Below are 24,128 nucleotides of genomic sequence, written 5' to 3' on the forward strand. Positions count from 1 at the left end.
TTGTGTTTATTTATCCATATTTTTGTTGGGTTGATCTATTTTCGCGTGTTCAAAAAGTTCAGACAATTTTTTAACCAGCCATTTACAGGCCTGTATATATAATGAATTTAAATTGCGCCTAATATCCACAGTTACTGCGCTCTGTGGTGCTTATTTACATAATAAAAACTAACCAAAGCAACAAACAAATTCATGATGAAACAAATTATAGGCTACACATCCTTCATAAATTATCAGCCTAGTGTTTATACATTTCCTGAGTGATAATACATTGTCACAGGACCTTGTCTGAAGAGTGAGTGTATTCCATAGATGTGGTGCGATAGAGGAAACAGTTTCTCACCAAAAGTGGATTTTCTCCATCTAGTTTTTTTGCAACATAATACTACTAAAATAATACAAGTTACTAATTCCAGTTTAATTATTGACTATGATAGAATAATAACACGTCAGTCCCTACACTATTTCATCTGACACTGCATTTTCAATTCCCTTGATAAGGTAAAACTTTGTAGTTTTCAAGGTGGAAAAAATAGTAGGCACCAGAACAAACTATTGATGCTGTGCATTTATCCGAAAAACTCAATTTTACCAGCAAGATATAATGTACCAACACACAAAACAATGTGTAACCTTAAACGTTTATAGTCTTATAAATGCAATTAAGTGAGAACTACTCATAAAAATGGCTTGCTAAAAACAAATAACAAATATCTGAGTCACGTCAACTTCATTCTATCAATAATTTACAAATCTGTCCTTAGCAGTCTTTAAATGCATAATTTATATACACTGGCACCAAAACTTCATTTTCAACAAGTTTTTTTATTGAATTTAATGTTTTTACACAGCTTTGTGATTGAAGGCAAAAATGGGTAAAATTACGACTTTTTGGCAGCAGTAGGCAGGTCTGGATGGATAGATATCAATTTACAGATGACGGTCAAAATCCAGAGTTCTTATCCCATCTTTTATTATTGTTTCTTTGTTTCTACAGAAAGCGATCGGATTATTGGGAGGAAGCATCTCTGCCTATGTCATGGCATGGTACTTGCATCACTTGATCAAGTCTTTAGGCCTGACATTCTTGTATTGCCTCTTCTACTACCCGATAACTTTGGCACTGGGTCCAGGCAGGGACTTGATGGGTTTTCCTTACACATTCATGGTTGTTTTGAATGTCATTGCTGCATCTTTCATCGCTGTTTGTCTGTTGATTCGAAACAGTGAGTATTTCGATTCTAGTTTTATTTCTTGTAATAATTCACAGATAACAGGGCTGATAGCGTAATGGATAATAGCACATATAAAATATGTCAGAACAAAATCCCAATTCAAATATTGGAAGTTCAAGACCCCACTTCAACATGAAAAACAGAATAGAAAGGTACCCTAGGAGTCATGACCTTGGTATCCGCTATTTCAAGTCTTGTGCTATTTTTAAAAAACGGTCATCTGCCCAAAGGGATAAATATTAAATATGTGACATTTTAAAGATTTAATACACAAAGCCTACCAAATAATGTGATCTGTCTCTGACTTGTAAAATTGGTATGTATGATGATCTCTTTTTTTTTTGTTTTCTTTTGTTCATGAGGACCTGAGTATGAAAACTCCTTTAACAGAGAGAAAGACAGAAAATTTTTTTTGACTTCACATTGATTTAGGCCCCTTTGCATGTGAATCAAGTGCTCTACCAACTGTGCTATTGGAATCCCTAGCATTTTAAGGGCGATGGTTTACATTTTCAGAATCGAGTTCACCCTGACAAAATACACATTTTGAATAATTGGTCATATATCTTTGTGTGATTATAGAATGTGTTTTCAATCAAAATGAGATGTGTAAATTGTCAAGTGTAATGTGTAATATGTAGTATGTATGAATGAATTATTGTCAGTCTTGTAGATTCCTAGTTGAAGTGTTGTGCATTGCTGTACATTTTATAAACAAACTAATATCATCTCATATCATAATCACGAAGGGTTACATAGGTAAAAAGACCTTTAAATACTTGTTGTTTTGGCAAAGAATACAAACAAAAGTAAAGATCAAATTGATGCATGGATATTATGAGTACACAACATTGTATTTACATACAAAAGGTCAAGTTGGTGCATACATAGTAGATATACAATGAGTGTCTATTCCTTTTGTTTTCATGCCACGAGTTATCTTCAAATTATCAACGAGAATCAGTTGGAATTTTGAAGGTAACGAGTGGTATGAAAACAATATGATTAGACAAAACATATTTCTATTTTATACCACTTTCATTTCAATTTGTTGTTCAACAGAATTAAATTTTTCAGTCTTGGATTCTCATTTCAGTGTCACCATTGCGTTAGTGAACCGCTTCACTTCAATTTAAACATTGTAGGACTCCGCTTTGTTTTGGAAAATTAACAGTGACACTGACAGTTGAAAATGAAAATATAGTTCTCAGAGTTTGGGCTTCACATTCTTCACTGTTCACTTTTTGGACAGCTGGAATAAATACATATTAAGTTCCTTGGGTGGATTTTCATAAACTTTCCTGGCCTCATTTTCATAGGCCACAAAAACTGTCGGAAGAGTTTTAGGTACCCATTCTTTTTTGTTTGTTTTTTTTTGTGTGTTTTTATTTCGTTGTACTTGCACAACATTGTTGACAGCATTGTTTTCGAACAATAAAAATTGATTTTCCATGGCGTTTTAATGTAGATGATAAGCTCAGGATAGCAATTAGGAATAGATAGTAGTATTATAATTATAAGTGCATCTGTCAATGGAGATTGGATTGTTCTGGTTTTGTCCTAGCAGACGACAGATGGAAAAGTTATAAAATAATATAATTTACCATGATGCCTTTTATCCAATCAAATTTTGTCATTAATTGCAAAGGGTAGCAATTTGGTTATTAATCCTGATTCCTTACTTCAATCCAATCAAAGACAACCAAAAAGGAAAGCACGTCTTTTATTTTATTTGACTTGTAAAATACGATTTTTTAAATCCTACTGAGTTTTTAATTATGTAAACAACCTATAGATGTGGAATAAATTATATTACACTACATTCTTGTTGATCATAAGCATGTCAGAGTTGAGAAAAACAAATTTTATTCATTGTATATTTGCTTCAAGGCATGGAGTTCTCTATACATTGACAAAGATATAATTTATTGACAAAACAATGAGAAGAATAACAAAACTAACAATAAATTGTAATTAAGTTTTGCAGCACAATTATCTTTTTTCCTGGATGTATGAATCTGTGATTGCCCTATTGACTATTTCCATCAAAACCTTTTTTATTTTTTTCCCAATTCACAGCCACCGTAGCTGTAGCCGTGACCACAGGTTACCATGTATTCATGTATTTGGTGGCAAGCATGATCAGCTGTAACTACGTCATTGGATGGTGGGCATTCCTCATTCCACATCTTTTACTGGCATGTCCTTGCTTTGACAATAGTAAGTACCTTGGTTATATTTGCCTTCAGAGATAAATTCATAAATAAAATTCCTTTTATTCATCCCGATGGTTCAGATGGTAGAGCAGTCGCTTCAAACGCGAGATTGATCCCGGGTGAAGTTGAGATTCTCTTTCTCCCCCTGGGTAGCTGGATCTGTTAGATCTGGTGGAAAATACTGTACAATAGACAAGCATCCTCTTCAAAGGGGAGCAAGCAATTGCTATTGTCCATTTTATGCTATTGAAAGCATACTCAAAGTGTTTTACAAGGGGTCCCTTGCCAACAACAACACTTAACATGATGTCTGTTAGGTGATATTACACATTTTTTCCAACAAAGATAATGCTGTTAAAAGCCAGGTAATGGCCAAGTACTCATTTTACACTTGAGTGTGGTGACAGAATGTGAGTGAAGAGCTTTTCCTAAGGACTCAACTAAGCGCTGCGCACTAGATTTGCACCCTGGACCTTTTGATCCAAATGCAGCACTAGAACACACAGCCCCACAGTCGATCTTGAGAAAGACAGGAAATAAACTGTGCTGTTGAGTGAGCATGGGAACAATAGGTGAAAAAAATGAATTCTCAAACTTGGGTCACTCTGGTTGAAGTACAGTATTTTAACCACTCAGCCATCTCTTTCCCATAGACTTTATTTTACTTCCTGAAACCTCTCACGCATAAATTCTTCAAAATTGTAGGGTGAATTTTAACCGAAACAAATTATTTTGATGAGTTTTGAAATGATGTGAATAATACCATGAAGAATTATCGTTTATATTGAGGTTAAATCAATTGATAATTTTTTTTCTTCTTTACATTTTGTATCCTTTGTAAAATTTATTTATTATTGTTTTTCAGATGACTTTCAAAAACTCTTTATTTAATTTTTTTTCTCTTGTCATTTCAGATTCTCCAACAGTGTCGACATCTAAAGTTTGGTCCTGTTACCTTTGCCCTTTTTTTTATTACATTTTGTTTGTGATGTGTGGATGCTTGTCTATGACTTCCGTTGCCTCTTGGCCAGATAGGATTAAACAATACTTTTTGCTGAAAGGAAAGAAGGTAAGTATCATGGTTACAATGTGAACAAATTGCTTGAAAAATCAAGTGAGTAAATTTGACTCATATAAAAGGGGACAATGCAAGACAAACAACATTTTGGCCCTTGGCCTTTGACAGGAGATAAACAATCAAGAAACACAATATATGATGATAAAAAAATCCCACTTTGTCAAATTTTACAACACAGGTGTATGGAAGAGGTGTTGGGTATGGATGCAAGAAAACTTTATAATCTGTTCCATTAGTCGGTACAGTTACCTCTGCTTTGTGTGCCTTTTTGTGATCTTGGGGTATGGTACTGTACATATTATGTGTTGGTCAAATGTTTGAGTCCTAACGTTGAGGGAGTATGGGGAAGGTGTTAAATATGAATTCAAGACTTTAAAATCTATTCAGAACATCAACTCCCTGGCTAATGGAACAGATTATAAAGTCTTCTTGCATTCATGCCCAACACCTCTTCCATACACCTGTGTTGTTACACTTGACTAAATGGGTTTTTGTTTTATCATCATATATTGTTGTGTGTTTTGATTGTTTGTCTCCTGACAAAGGCCAAGGGCCAAAATGCTGTTTGTCTTGCGTTGTCCCCTTTTATATGAGTCAAATTTACTCACTTGATTTTTCTCGCTACCGTAATTAACTCATTTAGGCATCTCTAGCTTTTAGCATGGGAAAGACGATAGTCTGAGGTGAGGACTGCATATATGATATTATTTATTCTCTTCTTTGATCTTTTCTTATTTAGACATTTCAGTATGTCCTTATTTGTTTCCATCAGCCTAAACTGTAATTTGATTATTTCAAAAAAAAATGATTTGCTACTCAGATTGATGGTAATGTTGCAAAAGTTATTGAGGACCCTTTGTTGGAAAAGGATCATGTTGCCTTCAAGATAAACTTTGCAGAGGAGGTACTGTTCTTTTTCTTTAATTTTGTGCTCATGTCAGCAAATAATTTTGAAGTTGGATCGTTTTGAAATATAAATTGTAGGAATTGATATAAGATATGTGTCAAAAGCATTACATTTAATCAAGAAAAATTTGTTCTTTTTTGACACCCCCCCCCCCCTCTTTATAGACCCAAACCCCCCACCCCTCCTTATCATCAGTTATCATTATTGATCGACCCATCCCCCTTCCCTCACTCCCTCCTGTTTTATGCAGTGTTCCTTAGATTATACATCAAGGTCATATTTTATTCTTTCAATATTCAAACATGATCATTATAATTTGCTAAATTCCAAAAAAGAAAAAAATTGATATTTATATTTATTCCAAACCTTTAAGTACATTATGATAAATTATATATTTTTTTACATGGATAACATTTTTACTCATTAAAAAGTTAAAATAAACTATTGATATGTGTGCTTTGAGAAAAGAGTTGCTTATCTGCAATATTATGACCTTTTTAAGTTCTAAGAAGGTTAACACGCCATCATGCACCGAATTTGATCTTTTGTGGGATCTGTCTAAACAGGTTGTTTTTTTTTTTGTCTTTTTTTTTTGCGGCATAAACAAGAGCAATTCAAGAGGATTCCAAAAAGAGCAATTTTTGATGACATAATATGTGAATGTTCCCTAAATAATTACATAATTTTTGTATGTTTGTTTTAGATGCAAAGTATAGTGCCAAGAGGTTTTACATTCAAGGTGCCATTCAAAAAGACAACTGTAATACTTGATGCTACTGGAACTTGGCAGTCTTCTGTACTGGAGGCTGTCGTAGGTAAAATATTACTATATTTAACTTTGTGTCTTTGTCTTGTGATTGTGCAGCGGTTTAATGTGTGACACTCAACACAACTTAAATTCGGTCTAATGATAACAGTTTGTGACGTTTACCTTAAAGGTATGTATGTCTTGGAGGAACACATTCTGTTCTTAATCTCAGAAGTTCCGTCTGGTGTAAAGTTGCGTCTTCTTTGTCCAAAAACTGTACAAGGGTTCCAATGTCTTATCCTATGTGTTCAATGTATGTGACTCCATCTTTTGGAGATTAAAAAAAAGTAAGAAGTCCATAGAGCATGGTGTGATAGGTGGATAAGCTCAATGTGAATGAAATCTTTTAAATAATAGTCTTTAATGCTTTTGTTGAATATTGATTACACATCAAGACATTTGCAGTGTTAAATTTCAAATGGTGTAAGGTTAATGTGATATCTCAACAATAAATTAGATGTGTGAGATTTTTACATTGGTTTCAATCAATGTGTATTCATTTGCAGATCTGATAATCCAAAACATTATGGTCTGTGTGTAGTAATGGAAATATTCTCAAACCAATACAAAATATATCCATTACAACAATGTCAAGACAAGCCCAGAACTGCTTTTGGTTAACAGACATTTCAATAATACCACTATTATTTCATGATTGAATTAAGCAGAATTCTCTGGCCTACTGCAATAATAATGATTTGAGATATACTACGCATGCCTAGACTGATCACGTATTGCTGTAGCACCCATGGAGATCACACAAGATAACTGACTGTCATTCAATTTATTTCTTTTCTTTCCATTCATTGTAACTTATTTGTGTTTCAAGGTATCTGAATTGTGTTTTAGTATTTCTTTTCCATCTAATTAATACTAGTAAAATTTTGATATTCAGTTATATGTTAAATAATGAATTTTATTTCTAGTCCTTGTGCCAAGGATGATACCGCCTTGAGCAGGCCATCAACCAGGGTAGCCGAGATATAGTAACACACACCAGCATTTGTAACAAACAATGATGCAAATCGTGTCACAGACAGTGGGGTGAAGAAGCGAGAATAAAGTGAGGAGAAAGAGGTGAAGAAACCAGAAGGGAAGACCATAGAAATGACAGGCTTTTTTGTTTTTGGCAAACCTGAATGTGACATGTGGACTATTTCCATTGAGCTCCTCACACATGTCGGCAAACGGCTTTACAGATAAGGAATTCCTCAAGGGATATTTTATTGTTACATCTTATTCACCATTTTTCTCTTTGGTTTTGACTTCTTTTGTAAACTCTCTTTTCAGGGAAAGGATATGGTGTGACTATGGTGAAACACCATGAGCCAACCGTGTGTATGTGTCCAAGTTATAACTTCATCTCTGGTCTGCTGTCAGTCAGGGACACACTGAAAATTTACCGCAAGGTTAATGTATATAGACACATACTTGTCATACTTGTAACTGTGATATGCAGAGCATGACCTATTCATGGTCACGGGTTATATTTAATGCGATGTATATGGGCATTAGGGAGCCATATCTCATCAAGATGATACAGAAACTAAAACTTGCCTTTTTTTGGACATATCAACAGACATGACACCCTTGAAAAATATTTTCTAGAGGGTATTGTGGAGGTAAAAGAGGGAGGGGGAGACCAAGAAGAAGATGGTCACAAGACATCAACGAATGGAAGAATAAGCCAGTGACAGAATGTGGAAGGATGGCGCAGGATAGAAGCTTGTTTTGGTTGGCAGTTGTGGAGGCCACATCCAGGGGGGATAAGTCATGATGATGATGACGATATATATGTATATATTATATATATATATATATATATATATATAAAATATGGTTGAGAGGAATTGGCTGGAGTCACGTAGAGTGCTCGACAATTTCTTTGGAGCAAATTATTTCTTATCCTCACTTCAATTGGTAATTTCCTCCTACAATGTTGTTGGTATTTTGATGGATTCTTCAGGAAGATTTTCTGTATAGTAGTGTCCAGGAGGAATGCTGTTGTGTTCAGTTGGCACTAATATTGTTTCCGGATGTAGGTTTGTTGCACATATATGTGTGCATGTGTGTTCGCATATGTGAATGTGTGCTGGGTGTGGTGTGATGTTGGGGGCAGGGGTTGGGTTGAGGTTATGGATGTTTCATTGGGTTGTGTAATGTGTATTGGATAGTAAGAATTTTCTTCTTTGTAAGCATGCATTGATAAGTTTCCTCTTTCTATTTAGTGTGGCGTGTTGTTTTTTCTTTTTATTATGTGAAATTGCTCTTCTAGATGTAAGTTGCATTTTTGATGTTTACTGAGTAACTCTTTTGTTTTGAGACAGTGTCCCATGTGATGTTGTGTCGGGTGCTTGAGTCCTTCAGTTTCCAGATGTGTTCGTTCAATGTAGTTGATAATATTTCTTTTGAAGGTTGAGGCATGTTGATTGTACCATGTTTTGAAGTTGACCTCTGTGAGTCCGATGTAGTTTTCCTGTCTGTCTATGTTGGTGTGGTTTACGGTTGCTTTGTATACAATACATGATTCGAGGCATTTTTCCTTGGAGGGGGCACAAGTCTCTATTCCTACAATTGCATTGTTTTTTTTTTCAGTGTGCTGTTTTGTTGGTTATAGGTATTGAGATTGTGTTTGTTATGTTCTTTGATTATGTCTTCAACATCTTTCATTTGATATCAACATGTCTTGTGATAATCTCATTTTTTGAGCTCATTCAGGTTTCATATTATGGTGACAAATTAGAAAGCAGGCACTGTTGTAAGATAAAGATCTGAAAAAGTGTGTATGAAACAGCGCCAGACAAAGCATGAAGGAAAAATACAAAGAAAAAACACCCCCAAAAATAACTGTCTTAAGTTCAGGCAGGCTCAATTTGTGGGATATTTTCTTGTATTTCTTGCTGAATATTCTGGCCCAGAAGTTCTGTCCACGGGTAAGGTACTTAACACACATTACCCCACTCAACTCAGATGTGAATGAGTACTAGCAATAGGCAGTGACGGATATTATAAGTGTTAATACAAAAAGGACACCTAACAGGTGATTGGCACTGTACAAGATGGAGATATTGTTTTATAAGACATATTTTGGGACTGAATGAACCATTGGGGAAGCATTGAACATTGTAAATCCATGGAAATTTGCTACACAAATGTTCTTATTTAGTTCATTACTTCAATTTTATTTTAATCTAAACTTTAACTGGTGGTAAGAAGAATCCAGAATACTTTGTTTCATTTGTTTAAAAAGAAAGAGTTATAATGATGGAGTTGTGTAAAATGTTCTAACTAAACCATAAAAGAGCTTGGTCAGAACTGGGATGGATATTGGTCCCTTTGAGTGTGAAGCAAGTGCTCTACCTGGGTTTGAGCCTTGCTCAGTGCATAATCGAGTCCTTGCACTCTCTCACCGCACTCAGGTGTAAAATGAGTACCTGGCCATTAATAGCATTGTCTCAATTGAAAGGAAAAAAGTACCATCTCCTAACGGGCTTCATGTCTTGTCTTATATGTTTAATTGATGTCATGTAAAGCACTTTGAGCACCTTTAGTGGATATTGCGCTATATAAAATTCTCTAGTTAGCTAAATTGAGATATTGGATTTAGCTATCAGGATCTTTGAGATGAATGAATTAAAAGGAACTTATTAAGGTAAATGGTAAGATTAAATTAAAAGGAACTTATTAAGGTAAATGGTAAGATTGGATCAAAAGGAACTTATTAAGGTAAATAGTAAGATTGGATTAAAAGGAACTTATTAAGGTAAATGGTAAGATTGAATTAAAAGGAACTTATTAAGGTAAATGGTAAGATTGAATTAAAAGCAACTTATTAAGGTAAATGGTAAGATTGAATTAAAAGGAACTTATTAAGGTAAATGGTAAGATTGAATTAAAAGGAACTTATTAAGGTAAATGGTAAGATTGAATTAAAAGGAACTTATTAAGGTAAATGGTAAGATTGAATTAAAAGGAACTTATTAAGGTAAATGGTAAGATTGAATTAAAAGGAACTTGATTAAAACAAAACAAATAAAACTGTTTTTAAAAAACCCGAAACTATAAAGCTTATTGTAAATCAATGAGTAAAACTGATTAAGATGGCTGTGACAGTAGATTGATTCTATATCTTTATTGTAATGTTTGTCTTTATCATCAGATTGTTATCCAATCCGAGCATCGGGAACAAATTTCAATAGAACACATCATAGAGGACTTTGGCCTGAAGAACAAATTGAGCACTCAAGTGAAGAATTTGTCACTGACCGACAAGAAGCTTCTCACATTGGCTGTGAGCTTCATGAGCAATGCAGAGGTATATCAGTTTATTTAGTTCATTAATGGTAGTCTGATGTCAGGAATAAAATGCTTCTTCTTCTTCTTCTTCTTCTTCTTCTTCTTCTTCTTCTTCTTCTTCTTCTTCTTCTTCTTCTCCTTCTTCTTCTTCTTCTTCTTCTTCTTCTTCTTCTTCTTCTTCTTCTTCTTCTTCTTCTTCTTCTTCTTCTTCTTCTACTTCTTCTTCTTCTTCTTCTTCTTCTTCTTCTTCTTCTTCTTCTTCTTCTTCTTCTTCTTCTTCTTCTTCTTCTTCTTCTTCTTCTTCTTCTTAAGTGCACAATTTGTGCAATATTTACTGAATATGCTGAAAGCGCTTTACAAGGGGTCCTTAGCCAACAGAAACTCTTGACATGTCGGAAGCAACTTGATGCTTGTAAGCAATAGTACAATTTTTTTTCTGGACAGAGATAATGCTGTTAATGCACAGGTACTCATTTAACACCTGAGTAGATGAGAGTATTTGAATAGAGAGCCTTATCCAAAGCCTCAACTTTGTGCAGTTTAGAGAGGGCCTCAAACTTGGTCAGAAGGCAGCAGCTTTTAATGGTGTCGCACTACTATGCTATGATGATCTATCCAGGACGTAAACTCATCAACGCAATCATGTACAGTCGCGAACCCGCCCTGAAGCTTCATCACAACACAATGTTGATGCTCTGAGGTTTCGGGCTCTTGACCACAACTGGTACATGTTGAACAGGTGGCAAGTCCCCACTGATGTAGTGAGCGTGACATGAGGCAGATTGGTTGACCGAAGTGATGACATGTCATCAAACTCTAAAGAACAATGAAGACATGAATAGCTCACATTTTCTTTTTTTTTGTTACTTTGTTTTGAAAATACCCACACGGCACAACATGAATGGTTGAACTAAAGGCCAAGCCAAGTTGCTGACCCTGGGGCTCAAACCCAAGTCTCTTGGGTGGAAGTGGAAGTCCATCGGTCAACTCGCTTGATTTATGAAAAGGCTAAAATGTGAGAAATTATTCTCCAAGATTTTTAATTTGTCTGCTTTGGTGTGTTTGAGTCTTCTCCCCCCTTTACATTCAACATTTACTCCAGCTGTACATGATAGCTTAGATCCCACGTCTTAAAATTGTTAGCATCTCCTAAAACTAAACTTAAATACTTTGGTGATAGGTCTCATGAAATTCGGACCCACGATAGGGAATGATCTCTCTCAGTCTGTAAGATTTTAAAGCTCTAAAGATATTGTCAAAAAACATCTAAAACAGATCTTTTCACTAAATACCTGATTTAATTTTCAAATGTATTTTATGATACTTATGTTTTGATGTTTTTGATGCCCTTGTCATGCTCTGATTGTTCTGATATTGGTTGATGTGGTCTCACAGTGTTATTCTAAACAATGTCCTGTTTTTAAGGGCCTTGATTTTTCGACGAAAAGGCACTAAAGAAATATGCTTATTATTATTATTTCAGATTTTGATTTTCGACGATCCAACTCGAATTCTGAGAGACATTTCATTAAGTTCAGCCCTGTCTTATCTCAAGAGGAAGAGGCTTCACACAACAGTTCTGATCACCTGCAGCAATGGAGAAGATGCAATAAGAATAGCAGATAGGATTGCTGTTGTTGTGGATGGAAAGATCAGAATATTTGGGACTGTCCAGTTTGTAACAATGTGTCTTGGTAGGTTTGATCAAAATTTGACGACAAGTCTATTTTTGTGTGCATTTGTGTGTGTGTGTGTGTGTGTGTGTGTATGTATGTATGTATGCGTGTATGTGTGTATGTATGTGTTTGTGTGTGTGTGTGTGCATGTAGACAGATGGGCAATACTGAGTAAGGTCCTCACGAGAAATCATTAACTGACTGTTATGTCAAAGCCACCAAGCTGCCCCTGATCTGAGTGACAAATTAAAAAGCAGGCACTGGTGTAAGATAAAGATCTGCACTAGTTTGTATAAAACAGCGTCAGACAAAGCAATAAAGAAAAATACAAGAAAAAAAACCCCCACCCCATCTCTCCTCCCACCTATCATGTAGCCTCTGTGGTTGAATTCTTTAGTTGCCAAGCATTCTGCTCTCAGGAAAAAAATCACTAAAAATAAGTGAATCGACACACCTTCCTCAAATTTTCATGGGTGTAAATGAATAGTAGGTACATTGGGGCGCAATCAGATATATGCAAATAAGGTCACCTGATCTCGGCAGCCATCTTGGAAACCTAATTAATATTCATTTTTTTGTGTATTTTTTATTCATTTTGACATATATCTCCACCATAAATCTATATAAATGAATTTTTATTGTTGGATATTGTTGATTAGAGTTTGAAAATAGAGTAGAGAAAAAATTGTTGTGATATCTTTTCATTCACTGTGTCTTTGTCTTTGAGTTGCTACAAAAAAGATATACAGAAAATTGTGTCTGCCAAAGCATCCAGAAAGTATAGTTGAAAATATTTTACATGTATTTTTCCTATTCACTGAATCCAATATTCATTCTCCTGAACTCTCACTAAAGTCAATAAGCATTTTAGCAGGATTATATATCTCCCCATCGGTTAAAACATTCCAAATCCACTGATTGCTATCACCTGTTGTATTCGTGCCACCATCACTGCTGAAACCACTATCAACATCTGCATTCATCTGTTTATGTGCAACAATGTGATCATGTGGTATGGCACTCGCTTTCGGACCTTAAGGTCCTGGGTTGAGCTACACGTGTGCATAGTTGAATCCTTGGAAAAGGCTATTTACTCACATCCTCTCCCCATACTCAGGTATAAAATGAGTACCTGACCCTTAACAGCACTGTCTTTGTCGGAAAAAAAATTGTATTATCGCCTAACAGGCGTCGTGTCTCGTTCTACATGTTTAGGGACCCTTTGTAAAGCTTAATTTGCTCACTCAGTGTGGAGAGTTTGCGGGGTCTGTCAGCCACCCTCGTTGTGGTCCCCACAGTAGTTGAGAGTGGAGGGGCGCACAATTGGTACTAAGTTTGATAGCCATGTTTTTATGTGGCTGGGTAGCTCACTCGGTTGTGCGACAGCCCACTGTCCTCTCTCTCTCTCAGCCAGGCGGAGGGTATCATAGTTGCGGGTGGTTGGATGGGAGCATCACCCTTGAATCATATACCTATGATGTTCGCATGGGTGTACGATCCGATAGTGATGTCGTTTCTTCTTCTCTTTACTAGCCTATCCTGCTTCTTTGGTTTGTGATTGTATTTTTGACAGGGGATATTTTTTTTCCTGTAAATCCTCTGCCTGTTTGTTCTTGGTTATTTATAATTTAGCTTATGATATCTTTAGGTTATGATTTTGATTGACATTTGTACTATTTTTGTTAGATTGCTTGTTTTTTTGTTTCAGCGGTCTCTCATATAACCTCAATTGTGTTGGAAGAGACCTAAAGCAACAAACAAAAAGGGTATCATAGTTATTGGATCCTGAGTGTGGCACTGACCCCGTGACTTTTTATTCTCTCTTTTCATCTGGCACTTCTCCAAATCCAATTTTTCTCATTGTTTTAGAATGACTTTGACCTTGTGGACAACCTTGACCCTCAAGGGAAGCCAGAGCTTTCTGAAAAGCATTGGTCCACATGTTTTTTTATTAATCATAAAACAAGCCGCTTTGTTTTGAAATATTTATTCGATTGAGGGGGATTGTTAAATAATATGAATTTTAATATTTGTTTTAAATTCTTAATTTTCAGGGGTTGGGACCCACATAAAAATGAAGCTAATTTCCAATGAATGTGTGAAGGATTTATTCCTATACATCTGGCTGTTTGCTCCAAAGTGCATATGCTTGAATAAATTGAATGTGAAAGAGGACGTATATGACGATACTAGTGGTGTCACCTTAAACTTTATCATCAGTAAACAAGATAAGAAAATAATTGAGTTTATCACCCTTAACTTGAGGTCAAAGATGGAAGACTTTGATATAGTTCAGCTGAATATATCAGATGTCGGAATTGAGACGATTTTAGACAGGTATGTCTCTCAGTATAATATGGGATTGAATTCTTACTCTGATCTGTGGAGTTTTTTTTGAAAATTCATTTTTTCCATCCTCAGATATCATATTTTGTGATTTTGGTTCTCAGAAAAGTACTTTGGAAGATCGCCCAATCTTTAGTTGTAACTGCTCTATTTGTCTCTCTTTAAGTCGTGATTTTTGCGTTCTCCCTTATCTGACGGGAAATTTTTCTCTAACATTGCATTTGACGGCAATTTTCCTCTGAAATTGTATCTGATGGTAAAGTTTCCTCTGAAATTGTATCTAATGGCAAATGTTCATCTGAAATTGTATCTGATGGTAAAGTTTCCTCTGAAATTGTATCTGATGACAAATTTTCCTCTGAAATTGTATTTGATGACAAATCTTCCTCTGAAATTGTATCTAAGGCAAATTTTCATCTGAAATTGTATCTGATGGTAAAGTTTCCTCTGAAATTGTATCTGATGACAAATTTTCCTCTGAAATTGTATTTGATGACAAATTTTCCTCTGAAATTGTATCTGATGACAAATTTTCCTCTGAAATTGACCTTGGGGAATCCCAACCTTGATTGTTAATGTTGACGATAGAGTACACATGTCATATTTTTTATCTACATTTTCAGGCCATATTTGATTGGTTTCCAGGAAAAGTGGTCTTTCCCGCTTTTTAAAAAACGTTTTTGTCACAAGTGACTTGGATACCGTTTAAAAAAAACTATTTGTGGCCTTTTATCTCTAAATGGTATTATGACTGTGTGGTTTAGATGCCACAAATCAAATGTATACTCATATATATGGGGCTTGGGTTTGGTTTTTATATTCTATTGAGAAGAATGAAACAAATGCCTTAACCCTCTCCTTACCACCTGCAGCAAAATCGTCACATTTGTTAAGACACAAAATACATTTTTCTTATTCAGATATATTTTGTACATCACAATCTTTGAAGAATGATCTTTGTTTAATGAATAAGAACATAAAGTTGTTTTGTAGAGAGCTTGTTTGAGTTTTAAAAAATCATTTGGGAAAATACTGAAAAAGATCAGTAAGGAAAGAGTTAAACCGGCTAAAAGTAAAATTTCCCATTTCTGGTCATTTTAACTTTCAAATCCCTTTTTGGTATCTGGTTTATCCTGGCATAATACAGCTGTGAGATGGTAGGACCCATATTAGACATCTTTTAGTTAAAGATATCAGCAGGTATTTCCATTCTAAGAACGGAGACTAGGAGGGCTAAGCTACCTGATTTGAGAAACACATAAAACAAACTGACTATAAAAAGTGAACTGAGACCGAAAGGTTTTCAACTCATTATAGATCGATGAGCGTGGAAAGTAGATGTCATAACAATAATGTCTTTGGCCTCTTTTCTTCTTTTCCACTTCTGATTTCTTTAGTTATTTGTTCGTTCAATTGTAGTGCCGGAAGTGGAGGAAATTGTCATTTAATGTTGACTTCCCTTGTTTGGTCATTTTTCATTATAATTTAGTGTTTTTATTCAAATTGTGAAGAAACCAAACATTAATTTTTAATCGTATTAATTACCGCTCCCAGCGTTTTGTCGTTTCCTAATCAACATTCCAAATTTAACTGTTTTTGGTTTCTTGGTTTTTCTTAGTTTACATCTATAGAGCTCCAGTGATTGTAAATTAGCTCCTTTATAATAGATTCACTAGTTTGAATTGAAAAGCTCAACAAGAAACTTTTGACATTGTCTGCTGAACGATACATGAACTGTTTTTTAAAAGTGAGAGAAATTGAACATTAGAAGATGTAGGATAGCAGTGACAAAACCAAAACAAACATATTTTTTTTCTGCAAAATAAGATGATGTATTGTCTGTAGTTGTTGTCAGAGAGGTTGTTGAGTGATATAATCATTGCTGTCTGTATCACTTATGTCATCAAACTATTGTCTACAATTATACCTGGATACAATGATTATAATATTGATAGGAACAAAATAACAACGATATTAATAATAATTATGATAATGATAATAATTATGACAAAAATGATAATAATGACAATAATAATAATAATAATAATAATATCTAATAATATAATATATGATAATATTAATAAGGGTATCACATTTTTACGCAACCACGCCAAATCATGTGCAACCACATAAGCCAAATAGCGCAAACACATATGGCAATTAATATAGCCCAGGGGCTATGAGGTGTGGACACCACTGGGGAGTGAACCCAGGACTATTGAAGATGGACATCACTGGGGAGTGAACACGGGACCATGGGATATGGACATTACTGGGGAGTGAAACAGTGACTATGGTAGGTAGGCACCAGTGGGGAGTGAACCTGGGACTGTGGGAAGTTGATAACAGAGGGAAATGAACCTGAAACTATGAGAGGTTGATACCGGTGGGGAGGGATATTGCACATCAGAGGGAATGAACCTGAGACTATGGGAGGTAGGCCCCAGTGGGGAATGAACCTGAGACAATGGGAGGTGGGCATCAGTGAGGAATGAACCTGGGATTATGGGTTGTAGATACCATTTGGGAGTGAACCCAGAACTGTGGGATTGAACAGAGGACTGGGACTGTGAATTGTCGACAATATCTTATCAGAGAATGAACCCTAGGCTTAAGAAGAAATCCCCAGTGAAAAGTGACCTGAGACTCTGGGAGATAGACACAATTTAGGAGCGAACCTGAGATCATTGGAGGTTGAAACCTGTATGGAGTAATCCTGGGACTATGGGAGGTGGGTCCAATTGGAGAATGAAGCTAGGACAGAGATGTAGACACCACTCAGGAGTGAACCCAAAGTTGAGAATTAAGACACCCAGCGGAAAGTTAACTGGGTGAATCCTTACCTTAGGATTACTCCTAAGGATTATCACAGTCCCGGGCTCACTACTCGCTTGTATCTAATTGTAAAGCGCTTTGAGCACATTTAGTGGATATTGCACTATATAAAAAAGGTCCAAAAAATATATTGTGCTCTGTTCATTCCTGCTATTCTCCCATAGTTCTGGGTTCACTCCCCTCGGTAACCCACCTCCCATTGCCCTGGCTTCAATCCCACTGATATCCCATAGTTCCAGGTTCCTTTCCCTATTTTATCCTCCTACCATAGTCCCAGGTTCACTCCCTACACGTGTCCACTTCCCTGAGTACCTGGGACACTCCCCACTGATGTCCCACCTTCCATACACTAGAGTCCACTCCCCAGTGGTGTCCACATCTCATAGTCATTGGTTCACTCCCCAGTGGTGTCCACATCTCATAGTCATTGGTTCACTCCCCACTGATGTCCACATCTCATAGTCATTGGTTCACTCCCCAGTGGTGTCCACATCTCATAGTCATTGGTTCACTCCCCACTGGTGTCCACATCTCATAGTCATTGGTTCACTCCCCAGTGGTGTCCACATCTCATAGTCATTGGTTCACTCCCCACTGATGTCCACATCTCATAGTCATTGGTTCACTCCCCAGTGGTGTCCACGTCTCATAGTCATTGGTTCACTCCCCAGTGATGTCCACATCTCATAATCATTGGTTCACTCCCCAATGATATCCACATCTCATAGTCATTGGTTCACTCCCCAGTGATGTCCACATCTCATAGTCATTGGTTCACTCCCCAGTGGTGTCCACATCTCATAGTCATTGGTTCACTCCCCAGTGGTGTCCACATCTCATAGTCATTGGTTCACTCCCCAGTGATGTCCACATCTCATAGTCATTGGTTCACTCCCCAGTGGTGTCCACATCTCATAGTCATTGGTTCACTCCCCAGTGGTGTCCACATCTCATAGTCATTGGTTCACTCCCCAGTGGTGTCCACATCTCATAGTCATTGGTTCACTCCCCACTGGTGTCCACATCTCATAGTCATTGGTTCACTCCCCAGTGGTGTCCACATCTCATAGTCATTGGTTCACTCCCCAGTGGTGTCCACATCTCATAATCATTGGTTCACTCCCCAATGATATCCACATCTCATAGTCATTGGTTCACTCCCCAGTGATGTCCACATCTCATAGTCATTGGTTCACTCCCCAGTGGTGTCCACATCTCATAGTCATTGGTTCACTCCCCAGTGATGTCCACATCTCATAGTCATTGGTTCACTCCCCAGTGGTGTCCACATCTCATAGTCATTGGTTCACTCCCCAGTGGTGTCCACATCTCATAGTCATTGGTTCACTTCCCAATGGTGTCCACATCTCATAGTCATTGGTTCACTCCCCAGTGATGTCCACATCTCATAGTCATTGGTTCACTCCCCAGTGGTGTCCACATCTCATAGTCATTGGTTCACTCCCCAGTGATGTCCATATCCCATTGAGTCTTGTTCACTCCCCAATCGTATCCATCTTCAACATTCCCCGGGTTCACTCCCGACTGGTGTCCACCTTCAATAAACTTGAGTTCACTCCCCACTAGTGTTCATCTCCAATACACCTGGGTTCACTCCCGAGCAGTGTCCATCTCTCATAGGCCCGAGTTTACTCCCCACTGGTGTCTCCTTCCCATATTTGCTGTTTCATTCCCACTGGTGTCCATACACCGTGTTCCTGCGTTCACTCTCCTGCTGTGTCCATCTTCACTAAACTCCTGAGTTTAATCCCCACTGGTGTCCATGTCCGGTGGTCGTGTGTTCACATACAAGAAGTGTCTACATCTATAAGCCTTGGTTTCAATCCCCACTGCAGCCCATCTCCAGTGATTCTGCGTTTACTCACTAGTGGTGTCCATTTCACACAGTCTTGGTTCACTTCCCACTGGCGTCCACCTTCCAAACACCCTCGTTCACTCTCCAGTGGTGTTCACCTCTCATAGTCCTGGGTTCACTCCCCACTGGTGTCTACCTCTGAAGGTCACTGTTTCACTCCCCACTGGTGTCTACCTCTGAAGGTCACTGGTTCACTCCTCATTGGTGTTTATATCCCATTGTCCCTTGTTCACTCCCCAGTGGTGTCCATCTTCAATAGTCCTGGGTTCACTCCTCACTGGTGTCCACCTCCCTCCCAAAGTTCCAGGTTCAATCCCCATTGGTGTCCATATCCGGTGGTTCTATGTTCACTCCCAAGTGGTTTTCAGCTCTATAAGCCCCAGTTTCACTCCCCACTGATACGTCACGTTTATAAACTTAAGGCCTGATTCTGACAAAAAAATGATGTCACAAAAGAAGATGATGGTCACGAAGCGACAGTAAAAAGTGAGTTGTTGTCAGAAGCGCTAAAGGAAATAAATGATTCCATTAGTTGAGCTATTGTTTACAACTCTTGATTAATTTGTTTCTGTGGCCTTTGTCTCGTTTTATGACGATTTATTTTGGTTAGTATCAGGCCATGAGGTAACGAAGGCTGTGACTGATGTTAACCGCAAGTCCTTATTTCATTCCCCACAGTGTCTACCTCCAATAGTCCCAGGTGCACTCCCCACTGAAGCCCCTATCCTGTGATTCTGCATTTACTCGCTAGTGGTGTCCTTTCTCCACTTGTGTCTTCCTTCCACACACCCGGGTTCACTCCCCAGTGGTGTCCACCACTCATTGTCCCGGGTTTCTTTCCCCACTGGTGTCTACCTCCCATAGTCGCTGGTTCATTTCCCAAATCCCATGGGCTTGTGTTCACTCCCCACTGGTGTCCACCTTCCATAGGCCACTCCCCACAAGTGTTCACCTTCAATACACCCAGGTTCATTCCTCTTGTAGTCCCGGTTTACTCACCACTGGTGTCTACGTCCCATAGTCAATGGTTTACTCCCCACTGGTGTCTACGTCCCATAGTCAATGGTTTACTCCCCACTGGTGTCTACGTCCCATAGTCAATGGTTTACTCACCACTGGTGTCTACGTCCCATAGTCAATGGTTTACTCCCCACTGGTGTCTACGTCCCATAGTCAATGGTTTACTCCCCACTGGTGTCTACGTCCCATAGTCAATGGTTTACTCCCCAGTGGTGTCTACGTCCCATAGTCAATGGTTTACTCCCTAGTGGTGTCTACGTCCCATAGTCAATGGTTTACTCACCACTGGTGTCTACGTCCCATAGTCAATGGTTTACTCCCTAGTGGTGTCTACGTCCCATAGTCAATGGTTTACTCCCCAGTGGTGTCTACATCCCATAGTCAATGGTTTACTCCCCAGTGGTGTCTACGTCCCATAGTCAATGGTTTACTCCCCAGTGGTGTCCACGTCCCATAGTCAATGGTTTACTCCCTAGTGGTGTCTACGTCCCATAGTCAATGGTTTACTCCCCACTGGTGTCTACGTCCCATAGTCAATGGTTTACTCACCAGTGGTGTCTACGTCCCTTAGTCAATGGTTTACTCACCACTGGTGTCTACGTCCCATAGTCAATGGTTTACTCCCCAGTGGTGTCTACGTCCCTTAGTCAATGGTTTACTCACCACTGGTGTCTACGTCCCATAGTCAATGGTTTACTCCCCAGTGGTGTCTACGTCCCATAGTCAATGGTTTACTCCCCAGTGGTGTCTACGTCCCATAGTCAATGGTTTACTCCCCAGTGGTGTCCACGTCCCATAGTCAATGGTTTACTCACCACTGGTGTCTACGTCCCATAGTCAATGGTTTACTCCCCAGTGGTGTCTACGTCCCATAGTCAATGGTTTACTCCCTAGTGGTGTCTACGTCCCATAGTCAATGGTTTACTCACCACTGGTGTCTACGTCCCATAGTCAATGGTTTACTCCCTAGTGGTGTCTACGTCCCATAGTCAATGGTTTACTCACCACTGGTGTCTACGTCCCATAGTCAATGGTTTACTCCCCACTGGTGTCTACGTCCCATAGTCAATGGTTTACTCCCCACTGGTGTCTACGTCCCATAGTCAATGGTTTACTCCCCACTGGTGTCTACGTCCCATAGTCAATGGTTTACTCCCCACTGGTGTCTACGTCCCATAGTCAATGGTTTACTCCCTAGTGGTGTCTACGTCCCATAGTCAATGGTTTACTCCCCAGTAGTGTCCACACCTCATAGCCCTGGGTTATATTAATTGCTATATACATGGTTATGCTATTTGACTTCATGCTGTGCATGGTTTGGCGTGGTTGCGTAAAAAAGTGTCACCCTAATGATGATGATGATAATAATAATAATAATAATCATCATCATCATCATTATCATCATCATCATCATCATTATTATTATATTAACAATAGTATCGATAATAGTCATTATAATAACAATAATTATAATTATAATACAGTCCACTCCGGATAAACGCAACTCGATTAATCGTAACTTTTTGTTAATCGCAACATTTCCCAAGAAACGGAATTAATTCTATATAAAAGTCACTGGTTAATTTCAAAAGACTTCGGTTAATGGCAACAAATTGTTTTACCTCAAAAAGTGGCAAACTCAAGAAATCCGTGAACTTTAATCTCATGATTAAATTTCATCATGGACGAAATCATGACAAGTTGAAGAATCAAGAGTAAATGGGGCTTAATACGACAGTCGTGTGTCACCATTCTATCAGGACGAAATAAGGGTAATATGGGTTTGTTTGGTCATCTGTGACCATTAGATAGGCAAGGGGTAATGGGCATAGTATGGGCAACAGGTAACAATGACAGTTGTAAGGAGAGACTGAGCGATATCCTTTGTTTTGGCATTGACAACTGTGCAGTGTGACCAATGGGTTTGGTGAGAGCTTAGTGTCTCTCATCACGGCTTATCTCTTTTGACTCTTACAAATGTTGAGAACAAAAGATTGAAAGTTAATCTTATCTTAATTAAATGTCGGTTTGCATCAAAAATGCTTTTGCTTATCAAAATATACACATGGCTGCCATATGGTTTTTATTTCAATCAAATTGCTCAGTCTGTGGTGGACTACCATATATGGTATGAAAGTGAAATTTACAAGTGGTGGTGAAAACAGTGTCTCATCATTTTATCTTAAAGTTAAAGCAACCAAAGGTACCGCAGCTTGAAAAAAAAAAATAAAAAAGACAGAAATCAAGCTTCCCCTAACAAGAGGAACGATATCCCATAACAGAGAAAAACTTCGATTCATCAATACCGTACATTCAATTCAACTCCTAAACCAACTCAGACAGAACTTGCCATAAAACACAGCATCGCCAAAAATGTTTCAATTGTGGACAGGAAACTCAACTTTGGTTAATCACCACATTTTTGCTGATCCCGAGGTGTTGCGATTATCCAGAGTGGACTGTAACTGTAATGATAATAACAGAACATGATAAACTAAGTATAATCTCTGTCATCTTACTATTTGAAGTTTGTTTATTTTAATCTCACTCAGGTGCAAAGATCTTTTTCTTCTGGAATCCCTCTTTTACCATATCCATCAACACAGTATCTTCATATCAAACATAATAGACCAGAATGACTTAGTTGAAGTGGAACATTGGCTACACCAGAAAGAGGCAGCCATTAAATACTCCAACATCTATCTAGATAAGCAAGGCATTGACACAAATGATTACTCCTCAAATTCAGCCTTGACAAAACCTGCGAGAAGTGACATTTCATTTCGTGATTTCATGAAGGTCGTCACTCAACGTTACCACCTAGATGCTATATTCGCTGCAAGTGATAATGAACAGAATATTAAAGAAATTGAAGAAGAGTGTGAAATAGATTGCTCAAATGATATGATAAAAGATCAAAACCAGTCGAATATATTCAGTGGATTGGAGATTTGTAATCAGAATTCTAAAATATATCGCCAATGCTTTGCATTGGGCGACTACTTCAGAAACAAACACTGTGTTTATGCAAGTTATCTTTTCAACCGTGGAGATATTTTCTTCAGGCGTAAAAACCAAATGTATTATGAGAGTAAAGTCAGTGATACTGTTTCAGTGAAGCGCTTAGATAACATCATTCCTATGAAAAGGTTCTCTGGTACCTATAAATATCATTATATTCCAACACATTACAACTGTGATTTGGTTAAATACCGTTCAAAATCAAGTGATACAAGTTTGAAAACAGTTCAAGAAACTTCAGACATTGAAGTAATTGATTGTTTTAATCCAGGCCAAGGTCAAAGCTTGGATAGTCAAGAGAATAACATTTTTTTAAATTGTGGAAGTGAGGAACACATGATTTTTTTTACTCCTTATTCTAAAACCAATTCCTTCCTCTTTGGTGACAGGTCAAATGCCTGCAACAAAAACATTTCATCCCATCAAGAAAAACAGATTTACCTTCATAACACAAACAACAATAGTGATTTTGACCTGTTGTCAACAAAAAGCAAAGAGGGATCCACAACGACCACAAAAAGCGACAATAATGATTCTCATGAAGATACTCATGAAGATTTACCAAATAATTTCACAAACTATTACAATATGGTAATTTGGGGATTGAATAATAAACAGCCTGAAACTCATGAAGTATATTGGAAGGAATCTGGTATTCGTGGCCATATTGATGGTAAATTGGCATCATGTTAATGTTATCTTTCACTTGTTTTAGATATAGATGATTTTTACAAAGTAGTCCTTGAGAGCCAAAGTAGTCCTTCGTAGCCAATGTAGTCTTTCAAAGTAGTCCTTCAGAGCCAAAGCCAAAGTA

The 24,128-nt window shown here is 37.6% G+C and overlaps 1 protein-coding gene across 6 annotated transcripts in view; it reads left to right on the plus strand.

The window, feature by feature from the left end:
- The window catches only part of LOC144975474 (phospholipid-transporting ATPase ABCA3-like), a 63,527-nt gene that overhangs the window by 11,980 nt on the left and 27,419 nt on the right, over window positions 1–24,128 (plus strand). For 5 of the 6 annotated variants that reach the window (XM_078919592.1, XM_078919593.1, XM_078919594.1 and 2 more), the window contains 10 exons: window positions 998–1,226; window positions 3,315–3,455; window positions 4,366–4,520; window positions 5,350–5,433; window positions 6,140–6,251; window positions 7,535–7,653; window positions 10,404–10,559; window positions 12,024–12,234; window positions 14,271–14,553; window positions 22,846–23,987. In XM_078919592.1, the coding sequence (XP_078775718.1) occupies window positions 998–1,226; window positions 3,315–3,455; window positions 4,366–4,520; window positions 5,350–5,433; window positions 6,140–6,251; window positions 7,535–7,653; window positions 10,404–10,559; window positions 12,024–12,234; window positions 14,271–14,553; window positions 22,846–23,987 (2,632 nt within the window). The remainder of the gene's footprint in view (window positions 1–997; window positions 1,227–3,314; window positions 3,456–4,365; window positions 4,521–5,349; window positions 5,434–6,139; window positions 6,252–7,534; window positions 7,654–10,403; window positions 10,560–12,023; window positions 12,235–14,270; window positions 14,554–22,845; window positions 23,988–24,128) is intronic. The other variant, XM_078919597.1, reaches the window with a different exon arrangement.

Source organism: Berghia stephanieae, chromosome 6 (assembly GCF_034508935.2).
Source record: "Berghia stephanieae isolate SIO BIC M18660-M18661 chromosome 6, UCSD_Bste_1.3, whole genome shotgun sequence".
NCBI classification, from domain to species: Eukaryota; Metazoa; Mollusca; class Gastropoda; order Nudibranchia; family Aeolidiidae; genus Berghia; species Berghia stephanieae.